The sequence below is a fragment of the Lissotriton helveticus genome, chromosome 7 (genome assembly GCF_964261635.1).
Source record: "Lissotriton helveticus chromosome 7, aLisHel1.1, whole genome shotgun sequence".
In the NCBI taxonomy this organism is placed as follows: Eukaryota; Metazoa; Chordata; class Amphibia; order Caudata; family Salamandridae; genus Lissotriton; species Lissotriton helveticus.
This window is the reverse complement of record NC_136068.1, coordinates 1381743906-1381763216: the sequence shown is the minus strand read 5'-3', so window position 1 is coordinate 1381763216 and position 19311 is coordinate 1381743906. Positions and strand designations below refer to the sequence as shown.

General features: G+C 49.1%; 1 protein-coding gene across 1 annotated transcript; it reads left to right on the top strand.

The window, feature by feature from the left end:
• Positions 1-13352: 13352 nt before the first annotated feature.
• Positions 13353-19232, top strand: LOC144770297 (uncharacterized). Its single transcript, XM_078654696.1, has 2 exons — positions 13353-13771; positions 17267-19232. Exons 1-2 carry the CDS (start codon positions 13447-13449, stop codon positions 17875-17877), a joined length of 936 nt encoding a protein of 311 aa, XP_078510822.1. The 5' UTR covers positions 13353-13446; the 3' UTR covers positions 17878-19232.
• The last annotated feature ends 79 nt before the right edge of the window (positions 19233-19311 follow it).

Below are 19311 nucleotides of genomic sequence, written 5' to 3'. Positions count from 1 at the left end.
CCGTATCTATATATTTTTTAATATTTCTTAATATATGCTTTTGAATTCTGTTAAATAAATTAATTAACTTGTAATGTTCATATGTGTCAGCCCCAAGATTGCCCTTCCTATTTTACAATAAAAGAAACCCCTCGTTTTGCCATATGACACAGGAGTTAAGATTGATGTTCAATTGTAGTTAATTTAATACCTTTTGGACTGATTAGCCTATTACGAACCATTGAAATCACGCTTAAGGCAACTACCTGATGTTTCATCTATAACGTCTTGTTCCAGACCTGCCTCACAGAGATGGCCCCCAGGAGAAGTGAGGGTCGCAGACCAGTCTTCCCCAGGGATACTTCGTGCAACACCGAAAGGACAAGGTGGGGGGTTAGTGTTAGTTAGGGGAAGGGGCAGGAGTAGGCCTGCCTATAAAGGTGTCAGGAGAGGAGGATCCGGCCTCTTCCTGACACAAAGCACCATCTGGAGTGAAGGTTTAATAAAAGTTAGTAGTAATTAATTTGCTGTATAGGGAGGGGCCTACCTATCATTGTTGTGGGCGACACGAAGCGATGGTGGAGCAGGACATTGTGGCGGTTTGGGCCGCTCTGATAGTGCTGGGCAGGGCGGGCCGGTCAGACCTGCTATGACCCGGTGTTCTTGATCAAGCGTGGGTGGGAATGTGTCGCCCAACGGCTCCTCGTCGGGCTGGGTTGCTGCAGCGGTGGCTGCTTGGATGCCTGAGCCGCCACCTGTTGGGAAATCATCCGGGGGTCTGGGCGTGCTGGAAAGAAGGAACCAACTGAAGCCAAGCGAGGATGCAGGAGGAAGAGCCTACCCACGCGGGTCAAGACCAGAATGAGTCAGGCAAGGAGGAGGGCTGGGGCGGGTCCTTCCAACGCGGAGCCAGCATTGCCGTGTGCAGGCGCTGGCCTCTCCATGCTGCCGAATGAGCTCCCAGGGGGATGTGGGCCACTAGACCACTTGAGGAGGCCCCCCTTCCGGGAGCAGGGAGAAACTGGGAGCTGGAGCACTGGACCCAATAATTAAAAAATTTAGATGGCCTGGTGCCCTAGGTGAAACAAGTCATGCAGAGGCCCCAGTTAGGAGGGATGGCCTGGGGACAGAGGGCCTGGGCGTGTGTGTTGGGGGGGTGCAGATATGCCCCCACTGCGTAGCAGATGGGTAGGGTTGGATTTAGAGGTGCAAATAAAAGAGTAGCACCGCATTATACAAGAAGTGGAGGAGAAGTGGGCCGGGATGTGCGAGGCAAGAGAGCGGGCTGCGGCTGACTCACCTGGGTGGGGGGATCCCCACGAAGGAGAGGATGGGGAGGGGAGGGAGAGGCAGGTGGTCAAGCAAGTGTGGGTCGGTGGGTCTGGATTTCGGCTAGTTAGACCCCCGAGAAGGTGACAGGGACAGCCAGCACAGCGGTGATGCCCAGTGGTGCACAGGACCCCCAAGTTGGAGCAGCCTTGTGGGAGAGTGAGCCCATCATGTGAGGCCAGTAGAAAGGTGGCGATGCCAGCAGGACGCAAGATGGCACTGGGATGTTGGCCCATGAAGCAGGGGGGTCCGCGGCGGCCTATCCTCCCGCAAGGGCATGCACATGGACCGACAGCAAAGGACTGCCCAAGGTGGAAGGAAACAACTGTACAGGGAAAAAAGAGAGTGGTGCAGGAGTCTGTGTGTGGTGCATTTGAAGCTGAGGCTGAGCTGGTGCTGGATTACGAGGATGAGAGCGATGAATGGGAAGAGGGAGAATTACGCAATGATAATTAATTTGTCGCTGGGTGCTCTGGGGCAGTGGTGCAGGCAATCAAGAAAGTTGGTGTTTTACAGGTGGCAAGTGCGGCTAAGGAGAAGGTGAAACCCAAGGGACAGCAGAGCAGTAGCAGCCGGTGCAAGGACAAAGTTGTTAATAGCAGGCTATCCGGCAATGGGGAGTGGTGGATGGCATGGTATAGGGGAGAGACGGGTTCCAAAGGGAAGGCTTGCCGGTCTGTGGGTGTGGGAGACGGGGTGGTAAGGGAATTGGGGGCAGCAAAGACAGGTGCAGCTGCGGTGCCTGCGGCAGACAACGGGAAAAACTGCAACAAGTGCTTAGTGAGTACTGATGTCCAGACGGATGGTACGGGAGGGTCGTAGAGTAAAGAGGAAAAATCAGACGACAACCAACACAAAAAATTACCGTACGTGGGCCTGGTGATGCCATTAGGGTCACATCTGTCGGATAAAATAAAAAATAGAATTTGAAAACATAAATATGTAGACGTGTTCAAACTCCTCCACAGGGAGATACAGACAAAGGAGGGCTCTAAAGAGGAGGAGTGGGAGTTGATGATGAAGCTGAGGGTGCCCATTACCATGCAGAACTGGACCACCACTTTTTTAATTTATGCCAGCATTTACTGTGAGTGGCATTTGGATAGGGGCAATCACCTTACTAAAATACATGGATATTATCCGTAAGGCACAGATGCATTTTGGGGGATATGCCTGGTTGAACTATGATGAGGAATATAGGGCCACGGTCAGCATTAACCCCAATAAACCATGGGTCGAGTTGGATTTGGAGCCCTGGATGCAGTGGATGTCATTCACCCAATCCTCGGCATCTACTCATACTGCCAGCAGCTTGCCAGTGACCTATCGGTCCTTTCAGCCGTGTCCCACTCCACATGGAGTGGGGGGTCTAGTTTCTCACCAAAACCGGCAGGACCCACAATGGGGTCATGCTGGAATTTTAACAAGGGATTTTGCTCCAGGCACCCATGTAAGTTCAAACACGAATGCTCCAAGTGCAGGGGACTGCATCCCATCACACAGTGTTTTATTTTGGCCACTCTGGCGGAACAGTGGAAGGCGTCTAGAGGACCAGTGCTGTCTGTCCGAAGGGCCCCTACCCCCGTTAGAGTTGAGCCAATGGGCTCATGGCTCTCAATATACCCCGATAAGGAGGCTGCATTACGAATAAAATGGGGTTTTATTAAGGGGTTTCGGTTGGGATACCAGGGTCCAAGGGGGTGCAGATGGGCTGACAACCTGAGGTCATTGTAAGAACTGCCTCAGGTGGTGGCACTAAGCTAGTGAAGGAAGTCAAACAGGGTAGAATTGCTGGTCTATTCGAAGATTAGCCACTGGAGAACTTGATCATTTCACCTTTGGGTTTTGGTGTCAAAAAAGGAGCCGGGAGAGTTCAAGAAGATTCACCACCGATCTAGGCCAGAAAGGGGGTCAGTCAATGATTTCATCATGGAGGAAGATTTCAGGTTGCTGTATGCCTCGGTGGATGATGCTATTCGCCTTGTGTGGGTGTGTGGTCAGGGAGCCGAAATGGCAAAATCTTATGTCAAACTTACTTTTCGCTTACTGCCCATCCACCCAGTAAATGTATGCAATTTGGCGGTGCAATCTATGTGGACAAAGTCCTGCCAATGGGCTGCGCTATTTCCTGTGCACTGTTTGAGATGTTAAGTACGTTCTTACAGTTAGTATTCACAAAAAGCAGTGGTCACCGCAGGGTGTTTTATTATCTGGACGGCTTTTTGCTCATAGGAAAAGGATCTTCCAGTGATTGTGCTCGAGCGTTACACCATTTTGAAGGCCTAACACAGGCCTTAGGGGTGCTGCTGGAGCCGGAGAAGACGGCCGGGCCCAGTTGCAGACTGACTTTTTGGGGAATTGAGCTGGACTTGGTGCACTGGGTGGGTCGGCTGCCCAGGGAAAAGGTGGAGGACATCCAGGCTTTACTGCTGCAGGTGGTGGGAGAGAGGAAGACTGAGTTGAGAGCTTTGCAGAAGTTGGGCTTTCTGAATTTTGCGTGCAGGGTTTTGAGAGCGGGGAGAACATTCTGCAGGTGCCTTGGCATGGCCATCTCAGGGGCAGTGATGCCACACCACAGGGTAAGGATTTCTTTGGAGGTCGAAGCCGATTTGGGAACGTGGCAGAGGTTCTTGGTTGATTTCAATGGTGTGTCGTCAGTTTTTTGGGAGGAGAACACAGTCTGGCAGGTTTTGATCATCTCAGATGAAACAAGATCTCTGGGCTTCGGACTGTTTTGAGAAGCGAGATGGTGTACGGAGAGGTGGCCACGACACAGGTTGAGTCAGGGACGAAGTATTGCATTTTTGGAATTCTTTCCAATATTGATGGGGTGGGGTGAAGAGCTAAAAGATCAGACAGTGCTTTTTCATGTGGACAACATGACTGTGGTTGAACTGGTAAACAGTAAAAGGCAAGGGACCTGAGGGTATTGCTGCTGTTGCGGAGGTTCATGTTAGTGTGTTTGCAGCTTAATGTTGTTTTCAGAGCAAAGCATGTGATGGGGGTCAGCAATGACATCACTTATGCATTGTTTCATTTGCAGTAGCAGTGATTTCGCAGACTGGTGGACTGCAAAACCGAACTGCCAGACGACATCTGGGCCTGGGGGAGTGAGAGTGATAGGCCTGGTTGAGAAATCCTTGGCGGAGCTACAGACTGGCGTGGTCCGAATTTGGGGCATTTGTGAGTTAATTCACAGATGCAATGAGCTTTAAGTGACAGGAAACTAAGCATGGAGATTTGATTTGAGTTTTGTTTTAAGTTGCATGGATAAGAGTTTATTGCATACGACCATTGCAGGCAAGTTAGCCGGGATCGCTTTTACGGCAAGCTAAATTTTGGTTTATATCCAGCCAAGGATGAACTTTTGAGCAAAATGTTGAAAGGTTGGGGAAGGGAACGAGGGGGAGGAAGAGGGGAGTTCCTAGGGAGGCCATTACGTTTGATTTGTTGGGGGTTTTGCGGTTGTGCTGTTATGACCCATTTGAGGTGTCAGTATTTAGATTATGCATGATTTGGAGGCTGGGGATTTGGTTAAGTCGATCTAAGACAGATCAGGCGGGCAGGAGGCGTTGGGTGTGGCTGATGGAGAGTGGTTGCAGCGACGTATGCCCTGTGCGGGAATGGCGGAATTTTATGCCACTTCCGGGAAGGTCCGTATCGGGGATTTTCTGTCATGCATCAGGCGGACGAGTGACAGCCTTCCAGTTATTGGAAGTACTGTGCAAGGCGCGACGTAAGGTGGGCAGGGAAGCAGCTAGTTTTGGCACTCATTCTTTCAGAATTGTCACCGCAAAGGCAGTGGCGCGTCTGGGGTGGTCCTACTTCTGGGGCAGAATTTGCCAGATAGAGAGATGGAGGTCAGATGTTGCGAGAGATATGTACACAAATAGGGGGGTCCACTACCAGGGGCCGGGGGGAAGTGGAAGTTAAAGGGGAATGGGGGTTTTCCAAGCTAATAGTTTTCTTTTATATAGTGCAGGATGTGTGATTGGGCCAGGAACCAAGATGTTTTCTTGGATCATAGGACATTCCTTCGTACACTGGGCAGCCAAGTATGTGGACCAACAGGTGTATGGACGTAATCTGGGGATGAGCAGCAGCCACCATGAGGTGTTTTGGTGGGAAAATGAGAGCATGCGATGGGGGCGCTACTACCATGGTTGACGAAGTTGGTGCCACAGAGGGGCTGCTCAGACATGCACTTGATACATCTTGGAGAGAATGACCTAGTGCGTCTGTCAGGACTGACATTGCTGCAGCACATGCTGTATGATCTTGAAGTGATCAAGAGGAATTTATCAGGAACATGTGTGACTTGGACTATATTCGTGTCTCGCAGTTTCTGGAGGGGGGCTGCCAAACACGCAGCTATTGAAAAGACTTGCAGGAAATTGAATTGGGCCATGAGGGTTTTTTGCTGAGCAAGAGACATAAAGGTGATTGTGCATGTGGGACTTAAGGAGGAAGAGTCGGTCTTGTTCAGGAATGATGCTGTGCACCTTTTGCAGCTGTGGAACGTGTCTTTTTATGATGGAACTGTGGTATGCGATTAGCAAATTTTGAAATGAATTCATCTAGTGCCTCAAAGCGGATTGAGGAATGGCGAAAGGTGCACATGATCCTCTGGTGGGGCAGGTAACTGCCCTGTGGGGGTTACCTGGTTGTCTGTACTATGGAGGGGTGGTAAGTCACATACAGGTGGATCCACCCCTCAGGGGGAAGGGTGCACAGGTGACTGATGGCGGTACGCGGGATGCAATGAGCAACAAAAGAAAATCAATGGAGGATGTTTGGAGGGCAAGTGAAGGAGAGAATGGGGATGTGGAAGGAGGTCAGAGAGTGGAAGGGGAGGAGTGAAGCAGATGAGATGGTGTTTGAAAATGGCGAAGGGAGAATGAAACTGTATGGTTTTTGTTAAGAAGTTATAGTTGCATTTATGTAATGTTTAATAAAGTTTTACGTGTTGCAACCTTGTCCTGATAAAGTCACCTTTTATGCTTTGAAGTAACAGTGTGGAGTGTAGTTATTGCACAGCGCTGGCCCCCGGGGGAAGTGAGCATCGCAGACCAGTCATCCCCAGGGGTACTTCGTGCAACACCGGAAGGACATAGTGGGGGTTAGGGATAGTTAGGGGAAGGGGCGGGAGTAGGCAGGGCTATAAAGGTGACAGGAGAGGAGAATCCGACCTCATCCTGACACCAAGCACCAACGGGAGGGAAGGGTTAGTAAAAGTTAATCCGCCCATCCACCCTACATGTTGAAGAAAGGGGGTACAGGTATAGATTGATGCAGTGTTGCCAATTTAGGACAGGTTGGAGGGCATAGGCGGTACTTTGGAGGGGTGGTGAGTCATATACGGGCGGATCTACCCTGTGGGGGAGGGTGACTGATGACGGTGCACGGGATGCAATGAGCAATGAAGGAAATTCAAGGGGGCATGTTTGGAGAGCAAGTGAAGGAGAGAATGGGGATATGGAAGGAGGTCAGAGAGTAGAAGGGGAGGAGTGAAGCAGATGAGATTGAGTTTGATAATGGCAAAGGGAGAATGAAACTGTATGGTTTTTGTTAAGAAGTTATAGTTGAATTTATGTAATATTTAATAAAGTTTTAAGTGTTGCAACCTTGTCCTAATAAAATGGCCTTTTATGCTTCAAGTAACAGCGTGGAGTATGGTTATTGCAGGAGAGTGAATAGATAGCTGGTTTCTGTTACAGCAGTTTACTGAAAGGTCGTAAAGGTTTATACTCCTATGGTACTTTTTGCCTACTATTTGAAGTGACAACATTTTCCACGATGTATTCCCCATGAAAAATATCCTTATCGGAAGATTGAGTTGGCAGACTGTAGTGGTTGTCTTTCTTTTCAGTGTCTTCATGGGGACGGTTTTCAGAGAATGGAATAACAGGGTCTTATAAGCATTTTTAGTAGTTTTGCCTCATCAACTATAGTCACAAGGACAAGACATTAATTAGGCAATAAACCCTTTGAAATTAATAATGAACCCTCTCATCAGAATGAATAAGGGACGTATTAGACAGCCTTTTGTTGTTTGTCCATTTCATCCTATTTCCTTACAAGTGTAGGCACATCCGGTGCAACATTCCCATGTCCTCAGGCAATTTTAGTAAAGGATCTCAAAGACGGTCCAAATATCAAGAGTGTAAGTCCCTCATATGGTGTAATGAAAATGTATGTACTTTATTGTTATATCAAAATATAAATGTCTACCAGCACCAATGGTTTTTTAATGAACACACTTCCAGTAATAGCCTTCTGGGGGAAAGGCAAAGTGTCATTCAACACAGTTTCAAGGACTGCTTCTCCAACACCAGCACCTAAAGGGCATGCGCTATAATAATGCTAAGATGGCATCAGCCATTATAGAACCAAGTGAAACCACCTTTTAACAGGAGCATGGAAGTGTTACCTGCATTAGCACCTGCATTAGCAGCAGGAGAAACACTTACTAAACCTCAGAAAACACGTTCGGGGACAGGTTTACAAATACACACTTTGCACCTCACTGCCTGCAACTGAACCAACAGACACATCTTCTAGTGACTTTTAGAGGATACCTCCCATAACAGCACTTGGAGACACGTCCACGTGATATCCACCGGTCAGACTGAAAGAGTGCTAGTTAAGGTAATAAATGAGCTTTGGTGAATTTTGCATGTAAATAGATTCACTGCACTGAATCTGCTGGATGTGTCTGCTCCTTTGACACAGTGTCTCATTCTGTTTTCACACACTGCCTCAAAGACCAGGGGCATATTATCAAGCAGGGTGTTAAAATTATCGCAGTTTTAGCGGCAGAAAACTGCCACTAATGCGGCGATAAGGGGCTTGATAATATGCCCTGGAGAATTCCAATAGAAACCCATGTTCACACCAGAACATGGGTTTCTATTGGAAGTCACAAGGCCATATTATCAAGCCCATTATCGCTGCATAAGCATCAGTTTTCTGCTGCTAAAACAGCGATAATTCTTAACGCCCTGCTTGATAATATGCCCCCAGATTTTTAATTGTTTCATCTCCTATCAGAGCACCATCAAGCATGTCACTGGTAGCTTTTACCTCAGAACTCGAAAAGATAGCTTGTGGAGTCTCACAGGGTTTGACGTGGTTGAATATTTACATTGGACCTCTAGTGAATGTAATACACTTTCTGGAGTAACTTTCTTCTCGTATTCAGACTTAAGTGGATTAATGTACTCGTATTAAGACTTGACTACATTAATTACCATCATAATTAGATTCAAAACCTGCCTTCGTGGATGGGTGAGATTTCCCGCTGACTTAATGTAGGTCAGGGGAGATGATGATTTTTGGAAAGTCCTCCTGTTGGTTCACCCACTGGTGGCCAGAGGAATTGGAGCCTCCCGCTGTACTTCTTAACTCCACCAGAAACCTAGGGATTACATCCGACAAAAGTCTTTCATTCAAAAATCACACTGACAAGGTTTCAAAACACAGTGTTATCACTGGGCACACACAGACCAAAATCTTCTATTTTCTTTTAGAATCCCATGGAAAACCATTAGTCCACAGATTGCTGATCTCCCACTTGGACTTCTGCAACTCTATCTATCGGGGAATACCAGTCTATGCCATTTAGACATTATAGCGTATACAAATAACGACTTTTCAACATATTTTGGCACATACAAAAATGTCCCGCTATTTACTCTCACCTAAGGCCACTACATTGGCTTCTCATCAACAAAAGATGCCTTTTCAAAACCCTTTGTAAAGCGATCTACCACCCCATACTCATGTACATTACATTCAGAAACAGTTTAAAAAATATACGCCCTCAGGAACATTAAGATTGCAAGAAGACAAACTTCTAATAATTGTGCATTTTGCTAGAGAACGTAGAGGTGGCTGTGGCTTTTTTGTGTTCCCTACCAAGGCTTCAAACTCTTGGCCGCTAGTACTTAGATCCACCACCATTCTTTTCTGCTTCTGCAAACCTTTTAAAACATATTTTAGGTACTCCTTTATAGTTCTTAATTTTTGATTGTGCAGCGCCTTGATTTCAGCACCAGGTAGCACTAAGCGTAGTTGTTGCTTTCTATAAAACATAAATCTAAATAAAATCAAAAACACAGGGGCCATCTCCTTTTAGAGCACTTCAGAGATCTACTCCAAAATAGAGTTCTAAAGCAACATTTGCATTACTCTGTATTCCACTGCGTAGCAGGTGTGATTTAATGTTCAGGGCACTATCACATGTAGGCTTGTGTATTGTGGGACAAATGTAGGCACACATTGCATGTCGTCTTACGTGGTTACAGTGACGCTTTATGTATTATACCCAGACATCATGACAATATGGACTTGACAAACCTAACTCTTTTGGGTATTGCACCGAGAATTTGGAACGCCTTGCCCCCTGAAATTAGACTGAATCCTTCAGCAGCAGCTATCAAGAAAGAAGTTAAACTATTCTAATGAACACATTTCTGCCCTAGATCCTAAGATCTCCTCTCTTCTGATCGTTTATGACATGTCAATTACACTCATGACTACTGGTCTCCTTTATGTTATTGTGTGACCTATTGATCCTGACATTGTTTTGTACCCTCCTTTTTCAGGGGTGCTGCCTTATCCTTTATTGTTAGCGACTTTGATATTATTGATTCTACTTGTCTCTGAACTATTGTAAAGCGCTCTGATACCCGCAAGGGTCATCTTCGTGCTCTATAAAACTTTCTAAATCTTTTAAAAGCTCTACGAAAAAGTTTTCCCTTCATACCTCAAGAGCTCCAAAAAACAGTGATGGTAGCGCTTTTTTTGTCAAAACTGGATTATTCCAACGCACTGTTTCTGTGAATTGATACATTTCAATTACAAAAACTGCAGTCTTTACAAAATGCGGCAGCTAGACTTCTTCTGGGGCTGTACAGAGGACAGCCAACATCAGCTGGGATTAGATCACTTCACTGGCTGCCCATTAAACAGTGCATTGAATTTAAATCCTTACGTTGGTATACAAAGCAATAAATGGTGGGAGTGCAGCTGATCTCCAAAAACTTTTTACACCATATGTTCCCTCACGAGCTCTCAGATCGGCCACTCAAAGTCTCATAAAAACTGTGAAGTTCAAACGAGCTAGATGGGGTGGCCGGGCCATAACACACTGTGCGGCCAAGCTTTGGAACAAATTGCCTCTGTCCCTGACTCCAGTCTAATCTCCAGCTTTTCGGAAAAAATCTGAAAACCTGGCTCTTTACAGCCACATAGGCTTCGGTCATCATTTCATTTGCTCCCCTCACACTCCAGCACCAAGACGCTTCGGCATTCAAGCCCTTTAGAAGCACATAAACATAAACATAAATAATTCAATAGTGAAAGCCAGATGGGCATCAACATATGGCTATATGCACTGAAACACACATTGCAAATCATATGTTTGCATGTATATATAATGTACATTGCAAAGTTTGTTCGTCAGCAATTTGAATGTAAGGCCTACTGCATTGCAGATGCTTCTTCTTTCCGAGTCACCGCTCCACCCATGATGGCACAATCGCCATTTAACAAAGAGACAGCCATTATGTTGTGGCACAGTGGTGGTGGAGACAAATGCAGTGGCGGTACACGTTCAACCCGGCCTCACCGCCTCGATTTGTTTTTATCGAGTACTACCGGCCTTGTCCGTATATGAGTGCCTGTTCCATGCCTCTTACCGCATGGTATTCAACATTGGCTTTCTGTGGGGATATTTCTTCAGTCACAGTTACTCTCAGCAAGGCTTAAGTCAATGTCAGTGATCGAACAGGGCTGCTCCGAGTGTGAAATAAGGTCTAATATGGGTAGGTGTTTTCTACCCACAGCACGGTCCTCTATCTTTTTTGCGTTTAGATAAGAAATTATTCCAAGTACGCCATATGAATTCTGAACACATGTTAAAGTAGGTTGTGGCACCTTTTGAATTCTATTGATACGGAGCACATAGTGAGAAGGGGGGCTTGGGGGGGGACAGCCGACCGCAGGGAGGTCCCCACCCCCGGGCTGATTGGGAGGGGCTAGTGGGGGGGGGTCTCATCAGGGCACCGGCCTTGGGCTGGTTTTGGGCTGGTTTTGGGCTCCCTCGGTTCCTACTGGGGGAGCCCAGCTATATATTCCTGTAGCCCCTCCTCCCGGCCACCATTTTAGGTTGAATGACCTGGTGGCCGGGAGCTCATTAGTTATTGGAAATTTTCAATTTTGTTATCTGAAATATTTGATTTTGGTGTTTTCTTTGTCATGTCTGGCGAGGATTACCGTGTTCTTGAGGCGATCCGCCTTCTTAGTGAGGCTGGACGCCTGGACCTTGTGCTAGGTGACGTGCCTGGAGCGGCGCGTCCTCGGCGGCAGGCCTCGGCGCGTGTGGCGGCGGCGGTCGCGGCTTGCGCGTCGCCGAAGAAATCTCGCCGGGAGGGGGTAAGTGAGAGGGGCCGCCCGCGCTCTAGAAGAGCGGCCCCTGGTACCGTGCCGCATGCGGGGGGGGAAACTGATGCGCCGCGTGAGGCAGGATTGGGGGAAGGTGTGGTGCCGGCTCCCCTGGTGTCTGTGGGGCTGCCAGTGCGTTCGCTTTCGGTCCCCGCTGCCAGAGGCAAGCGGGCCGGTAAGCGCGGAGGCAGGAAGCGCTCGGCTTCTGCCTCCGTGTTTCCTGACACGGAGCAGTTGAGTGTCGGGCTGGCGGTTGGTGCGCATGCGCACGTTGACGTTTTCGCGCCTCGCGCTGACAGTGAGGTTGTGTTGCCGGCTTCTAGGCTGGATGGCACGTTCATTGATGTGATGGAATTCGAGGCTTGTAAGTCTGGTGGACAGGTGGCACTTCAAGTTGGGAGTGAAGGGTCTGGCGGTGCACGTTTTTCGACGCCGGCCCGTGATGGTGGGGGTTTGGTACCTGCTGATGATGTTGCATGTGGTGCAGTGCAGTCTGGGCAAATGGTGTATGGGCCTGCTTTTGTGCCTTATAGCCCCCTGTTGTTTTCCCCCCCTGTCTCAACCCGGGGGGAGGTACTGTCGGTGCTCAGTGGTTCTGTGGGGGAGGGGGAGTGGGCGCAGATGGAAAGGAGGGCGGGGGCAGGTTTGCTGGGACAGCAGTCGGGTGGTGTTTTGTTGGGTGATCCACAGGATGTTTCTGGGTCTGGCAGGGGGTTCATTGAGCCTTGTGAGGGTGGTGCTGTTACTTTTCCTCGGCAGGGGAGTTGCGATAGGCAGGTGGGTGTTAGATCTTGGGAGGGCCTAGATGTTTTTCCTTCTTGGGCTGAGGGGGTTCGTGATGCGGGCAGGGTTACACCCAGCCAGGGCACTGATATGCGGAGTGGTTTTGGGGGCACTTTGAGTTTTCCGGGTTTGCCTGTTGGGGTCAGATCACTTGGGAGGTTAGAGCAGCCCCGCGCTGATATCCAGCAGAAAGGGCAGGGTGGACTGGCATCGGGTCCTGCAACCAAGATTGTTCAAGAGTTGCTGGACTGGAGTAGTGGAGATGAGGTGGTGGAGCCTTCCCCTCCTCGGAAGGGCTTATCGGTTCAATATAGGGGGTCTGTTGCTAGGGAGGTTGGTAGGGTGCAGTTTCAGGATTCTGGTTTTTGTATGGCTAGTGGTGTTGATAGCTTTGGCCGTTCTGGTAGTAAGGGTCCCGGCACATCAGTTCAGCCTTTTGCTTTGCAGGTCAGGGAGCGTCGTGGAGAGGCAGACTTGGTAGGGTGGAGTGCGGCCCAGTTGCACCGAGGAGAAGGGAGGGTGGAGCCTGGCGCGGCATACCCCGTACCGGCGAGGGACCCCGGCGCGGTCAACATAAGCAGGTCAGGAGCGACCTCGTTGGCCCCAACGTCTTCATTACAGGATCTCGGCGCGGTCAGCAGAAGCAGGTCGGGCGCGGCCTCGCTGGCCCCAACTTCTCTTTCTACAGGTATCAGCGGGGTCGGCAGAAGCGGACCCGGCGCGTCCTCGCTGGCCCCATTGTCAGGTTCTTTGGATATCGGCGGGGTTGGCAGAAGCAGGACTGGCGCGTCCTCGCTGGCCCCACATGTTTCTTTTCATCAGCAAAGGGATTCATCGTTGGTTCAGTTGCACAAATCTGGTCAACGTTTGGGGGAGTACAGACGGGTCCAGTCGGCTCCCCCGCCTCAAATGTCAGTACGGGCTGGTAAGGCCCGGGTTGGTTTCAGAAGTCCGTCAAAGGAGTTGGCCCCTCCGAGGTTGGAGGAATCTTTGGTTTTAGATTATGATGAGGAGAGCCCCGAGGAGGGCGAGATACCTGATAAGGGTGCAAGGGGGGGGCTTTTTCACGCTTCTGATGATGTTTTACAGGCACCGGTGGTGGTGCGTCCGAGAGCTACAGTTTCCAGACCAACTCGAGAGAGCGGCCCCGTGGTGAGGGTTCCTCGGTCAGGCGTTGATGTTGAACAGATGGCATGGAGAGAGAGGCCGGCCCAACTGCCTTTATTGAATCCAGGTGAGCTTGCTGGGCCGCGGAACAAGCCTTTGATGGTTTCTGTTGGAACGGGGGGGGATCCTCCTTCAGAGGGCGTGGATTTTAAGCTCCACAAGGGTCGTTATGTTAAGGATCAAGGAGTGGGTACGAGTGACGGGGGGGTGGGTTCTAAGGTGGATTCCGGGACTGTTACGGAGCCCATGGAGGTAGGTAAGGACCCCCCACACAGCAAGGAGCTTAAAATAAAGAAATTGCCTTACATGGGCGTCACAAAACCTTTGGGCGCTCATTTAATGCTGTCTACTAAGGAAAGGATTTGGAAAGGGGAGTACGTTGAATTATTGAAGCTTTTACACAGGGAGGTTAGGTCTAAGGAGGGGTCTAAGGAGGAAGAGTATGAGTTGGCCAAGCGCCCAAAGGTTCCTTTGACCATAGAAAACTGGACAGCGGCATTTCTTATATACGCTAGTGTGTATTGTGAGAAATTCCCTGAGCGCTGTGTGGCACTTTTTAAGTATATGGATGTGATCAGGAAAGCGCAGATTACTGGTAGTGGTTATGCCTGGTCACAGTATGATGAGGAATTCCGGGCTCGGATGGCTTGGGATCCTGAAGCGAAATGGGGGGAGTTGGATAATGACTTGTGGCAACACACTATGGGTGCCTCGGCGGGTGGTAAGACAATTTTCACAGCTAGTGGGTATCCATTACCTTCACGGCCCTTTCAGGGTAGGCCCACTCGGGGAGGGGTGGGTGCAGCTGTGTCAGTACAATCTGCCAATGGGACATGTTGGGATTTTAACAGAGGATATTGCCCAAGAGACTATTGCAAATTTCGACACGAATGCTCCCAATGTGGTAAACCGCACCCACTGTCCAAGTGTTGGGGGCCTCGGGTTACAGGGGGTAGACAGTGGTCACAACAGACAGCCAATGCCCCTGCTCCTGCACAGCAGCCTCAATCTTACAGGGGGGGGAAGAACACTTCTGGAACTGGGCCCAAAGGCTCATACGCCAGTTAATCCTTTTCACTTGGCTGTGGCTCTGAGGGGCTACGGGAATGTCGAGGCTGCTAAGTTGTTGTTGGATGGTTTTCAGGAAGGTTTTCGTTTGGGTTACACAGGGCCGCGGTTGCGGCGTTGGTCTAAGAATCTAATGTCGGCCAATGAACATCCAGAGGTGGTGCAAGACAAATTGGATAAGGAAGTGCGGGAGGGAAGGATGGCGGGTCCTTTTGATGATTGGCCCTTGGAAAATCTTATTGTCTCCCCAATTGGTGTGGTGCCTAAGAAAGAGCCTGGGCAATTTCGTTTGATTCAACATTTGTCATGGCCGGAGGGCTCATCAGTTAACGATTTCATTGATGGTGAGGCTGCTTCAGTGTCTTATTCTTCAGTGGATGTGGCCATGGCCCTGGTTGTATCTGCCGGCACTGGTGCGGCGATGGCAAAATGTGACATCAAATCGGCATTCCGTTTATTGCCTGTACATCATGGGGATTAGGATCTTTTGGGGATTCAATTTCAGGGGAAGTGGTATGTGGATAAGGCTCTACCAATGGGTTGTTCCATATCCTGTGCGTTATTTGAGACCTTTAGCACATTTCTCCAATGGTTTTTCACCGACACGTCAGGACATCAGCTTGTGACTCACTACCTGGATGATTTCTTTTTTGTAGGTGCTCCCAATTCCTCAGCATGCCAGAATGCTTTGCGAACATTCCAAACTCTGATGGAATTTTTAGGTGTGCCGTTGGCACCGGAAAAGACAATGGGCCCCTGCGCGACCATGTCTTTTTTGGGAATTGAGATTGATTCTAATGTTATGGAGGCACGTTTACCTGTGGATAAAAAAGAAAAAATGTTGGACCTCTTACATGTTATGTTGAACAAGGCAAAGGTGACAGTGAAGGAAGTTCAGGTGCTGCTGGGCCATCTTAACTTTGCTTGTAGGGTGGTCAGGGCAGGTAGAACTTTTTGCAGGCGTTTGGGTAGAGCTCTGTCTGGTCAGTTTTTACCTCACCATCATGTTCGCTTGTCAGCAGGTGTTAAGGAGGATCTGCGGATGTGGGTAGCCTTTCTGCACTCTTTCAATGGCATTCCTCTGTACAGAGAAGAGAATTGGATTTGGGACGTCCAAATTTTTTCAGATGCTGCAGGCAGTGATGGTTTCGGTCTTTACTGGCAGGGCAGATGGTGTGCTGAACAGTGGCCTGCTGCGTGGAAGAACGGGGGCAGGAGTATTGCCTTCCTGGAGCTTTTCCCTGTGGTGGTGGCGTTGACTTTGTGGGGTCAGGAGCTTTCTCACAAAAAAGTGCTGTTTCGAATTGATAATAAGGCTGTAGTGGACATTATCAATCGGCAGTCGGCCAGGGATGCTCACATCTTGAAGCTCTTGCGAGTCTTTGTGTTGGGGTGCTTGACGTATGACATCAGTTTTAAGGCCTTACACATTCCTGGGGTGGACAATGACATTGCGGATGCTTTGTCTCGTTCACAGTGGGAGAGATTCCATGGGCTAGCCTCGGAGGCGGACAGGACGCCGACCCGCATGCCGGAACATCTGTGGACTGTAGGCGAGACAGGGTTTTGCAGCTGGTGGTAGGTTCGCTTGCAGTTTCCACTAGGACAGCGTATGAATTGGCCTGGAAAGAGTTTTTAGAATCTGGGGCCGGCTGGCGCGCTCCGGGCTGGAGACGATCTGAAGATGTGGTACAGTTCATTCTTCACTTGATAGACAGGGGGCTGACACGTGTGACGATTGCTGGAAAATTGGCTGGTATTGCGTTCATGGGCAAATTGCTGTGGGGCTATTCTCCTTCTGCAGGGGAGGTGGGTAAGCGCATGCTAGAGGGTTGGTCTAGGGAGAGGGGTAGGGAACATATGGTTCGCCGACCTTTGTCCTGGCAGACGTTAGCCCGAGTTTTGCAGGTTTTGCCCTCTGTTTGTCTGAATGGGTTTGAGGTTTGTCTGTTTTCTACTCTTATGGTTTGGATGTTTTTTGGTGCTTTCAGAGTTTCTGAGTTACTGGGGTCGAAAGTTACGTTTGGGGTGGGGTGGGAGAATGTTCGATTTTTGGAAGCGGGGTTGCACATTTGGTTGGCTCGAGCAAAAACTGATCAACACAGCAAAGGGAGGGGCATCTGGCTGGAAGCTTCTTCCCCTCCTGAGACGTGTCCTTTGGGGTGGGCCAGGCGTCTGCGGGACTGTTCGGGGGCCGCCTTAGAGGGCCCTGTTTTTCGACATGTGGATGGTTCCAGGGTGACGGAGTACCAACTGCGCATGGTTTTGCGTAAAGCGCTGCGCTTCCTGGGCTTGGATGAGACACAGTATGGTACACATTCTTTCAGGATTGGGGCAGCTACAGAAGCCCATAACAGGGGTTGGTCGCAGCAAGACATTATGTCTCTGGGGCGTTGGTCCTCCAACTGTTTTAGGCGCTATGTGCGTACTGATCCTGTTATGGCGCCTGCGGATGATAGTTTTTCTTGAGTTTGATGCTGCTTTTCTTTTTCAGGTTCAGTGGCCGGCCCCCGTTCTACTGTCATGACGATCTGGATAGTGGGACATTCCTTCATTAGGCGCGCGGAAGATCAAGCTATAAGAAGCTATTTTGGTTCCACACTTGGTTTTAATTCTCGTCTTTTTCATGTTGTATGGAAGGGGAAGGGAGGTATGACCTGGAGGGAGCTTATCCCGGCCTTGAATTCTTGGTTGGTGGGAGGTGTTTGTCCTGACGTACTGCTCTTACACCTTGGGGAGAATGACCTTTGTGGGGTGAAAGGGGTGGTTTTATTAAGAGCGATGAAGAAGGATCTTTCTCTTATTCGTCAACAATGGGCGGGTTGCCATGTTTTATGGACAGAATTGGTCCCTAGAAGAACCTGGAGGGGTGCGATCAAGCCTAGGGCGGTTGATAAGGCGCGAAGGAAGTTGAATCTGGAGGTTTCCCGTTTTTGTAGAGATCTGGGTTTTGGGCGGGTGTCCCATAAGGACATCCGTTATGACAATGTGGAATTCTTTCGCGGCGATGGTGTTCACTTATCTCGTATGGGGATGGATTTATATCTATTGGAATTGCGAGAGGTGCTCTCCAGGTGTTTGAAGATTCAACATTTCTTGGGTTGAGATTCTAGTTCCTTGGTTGGTCGGTTTTGGGGGGCAGAAAGAGAGGAGGGTAATTCCTTCCCCCTCTTTTCTGGGTGGCGGAAATTGGGCGTTCTTGGTCAGCAGGGACATGAAGCTTGTTGGGTTTTTGCTAAAGTTGGGCTATGGCTGGAAAAGTTTAAATAGTTGTTTCGCGGGGTGGTTACAAGGTTTTGGGTAATGTAAGTTGTTGGTGGGTAAGTTTTGCAATGTGATGTTTTGCCGTGGGTTGGGATGATATTTAAATGATTATCAGGTTTTGGTATTGTTTGAATTGTAATTATGTTGTGCTGGGTGGGGGCGGGGTTTGTGACGTGGTAGGGGCGGGCCTGACGTTTGGGGTTGTAAGGTAACATCTTATTTAGTGAGGACTAGTTTTGTGAGGCGGTTGCCAGGTTGGTATTTTTGTAAATATGCACCTGTTTCAATAAAAGCGGCCTTTTGCACACTTTCAATTTGTCTGGTGTCTGCTCACCCCCCCTCACCCCTCCCTCCCAAGGGGGGCTTGGGGGGGGGCAGCCGACCGCAGGGAGGTCCCCACCCCCGGGCTGATTGGGAGGGGCTAGTGGGGGGGGGTCTCATCAGGGCACCGGCCTTGGGCTGGTTTTGGGCTGGTTTTGGGCTCCCTCGGTTCCTACTGGGGGAGCCCAGCTATATATTCCTGTAGCCCCTCCTCCCGGCCACCATTTTAGGTTGAATGACCTGGTGGCCGGGAGCTCATTAGTTATTGGAAATTTTCCCTCCCTCCCTCCCTATTCTCAGTTAGGTTTTCTCTTACTTTCCCCGGGTCTTTTATTTATTCATTTATTTATTTATTTTCATTATTTATTTGTTTATCTTCCATAATTTTAGGGTCTTTTGTCGGAACAGGTGGATATGGGGTAACAAACATGTTGTTCATTGTCGCTTGGAACAGGTGCCGTGCGGAAATTGGGCGTTCTTGGTCAGCAGGGACATGAAGCTTGTTGGGTTTTTGCTAAAGTTGGGCTATGGCTGGAAAAGTTTAAATAGTTGTTTCGCGGGGTGGTTACAAGGTTTTGGGTAATGTAAGTTGTTGGTGGGTAAGTTTTGCAATGTGATGTTTTGCCGTGGGTTGGGATGATATTTAAATGATTATCAGGTTTTGGTATTGTTTGAATTGTAATTATGTTGTGCTGGGTGGGGGCGGGGTTTGTGACGTGGTAGGGGCGGGCCTGACGTTTGGGGTTGTAAGGTAACATCTTATTTAGTGAGGACTAGTTTTGTGAGGCGGTTGCCAGGTTGGTATTTTTGTAAATATGCACCTGTTTCAATAAAAGCGGCCTTTTGCACACTTTCAATTTGTCTGGTGTCTGCTCACCCCCCCTCACCCCTCCCTCCCAATGCTTTGTGGCTCTTTAGTGTACGTGCAGACAAAATAACAACATTATAGAAAAA

Coding starts and splice junctions, on each gene's coding strand:
- LOC144770297 (XM_078654696.1), top strand. CDS start 13,447: ATGTCAGTACGGGCTGGTAAGGCCCGGGTTGGTTTCAGAAGTCCGTCA. Junction 13,772..17,266: donor ACTGCCTTTATTGAATCCAG/GTGAGCTTGCTG, acceptor TTTCTTTTTCAG/GTTCAGTGGCCGGCCCCCGT.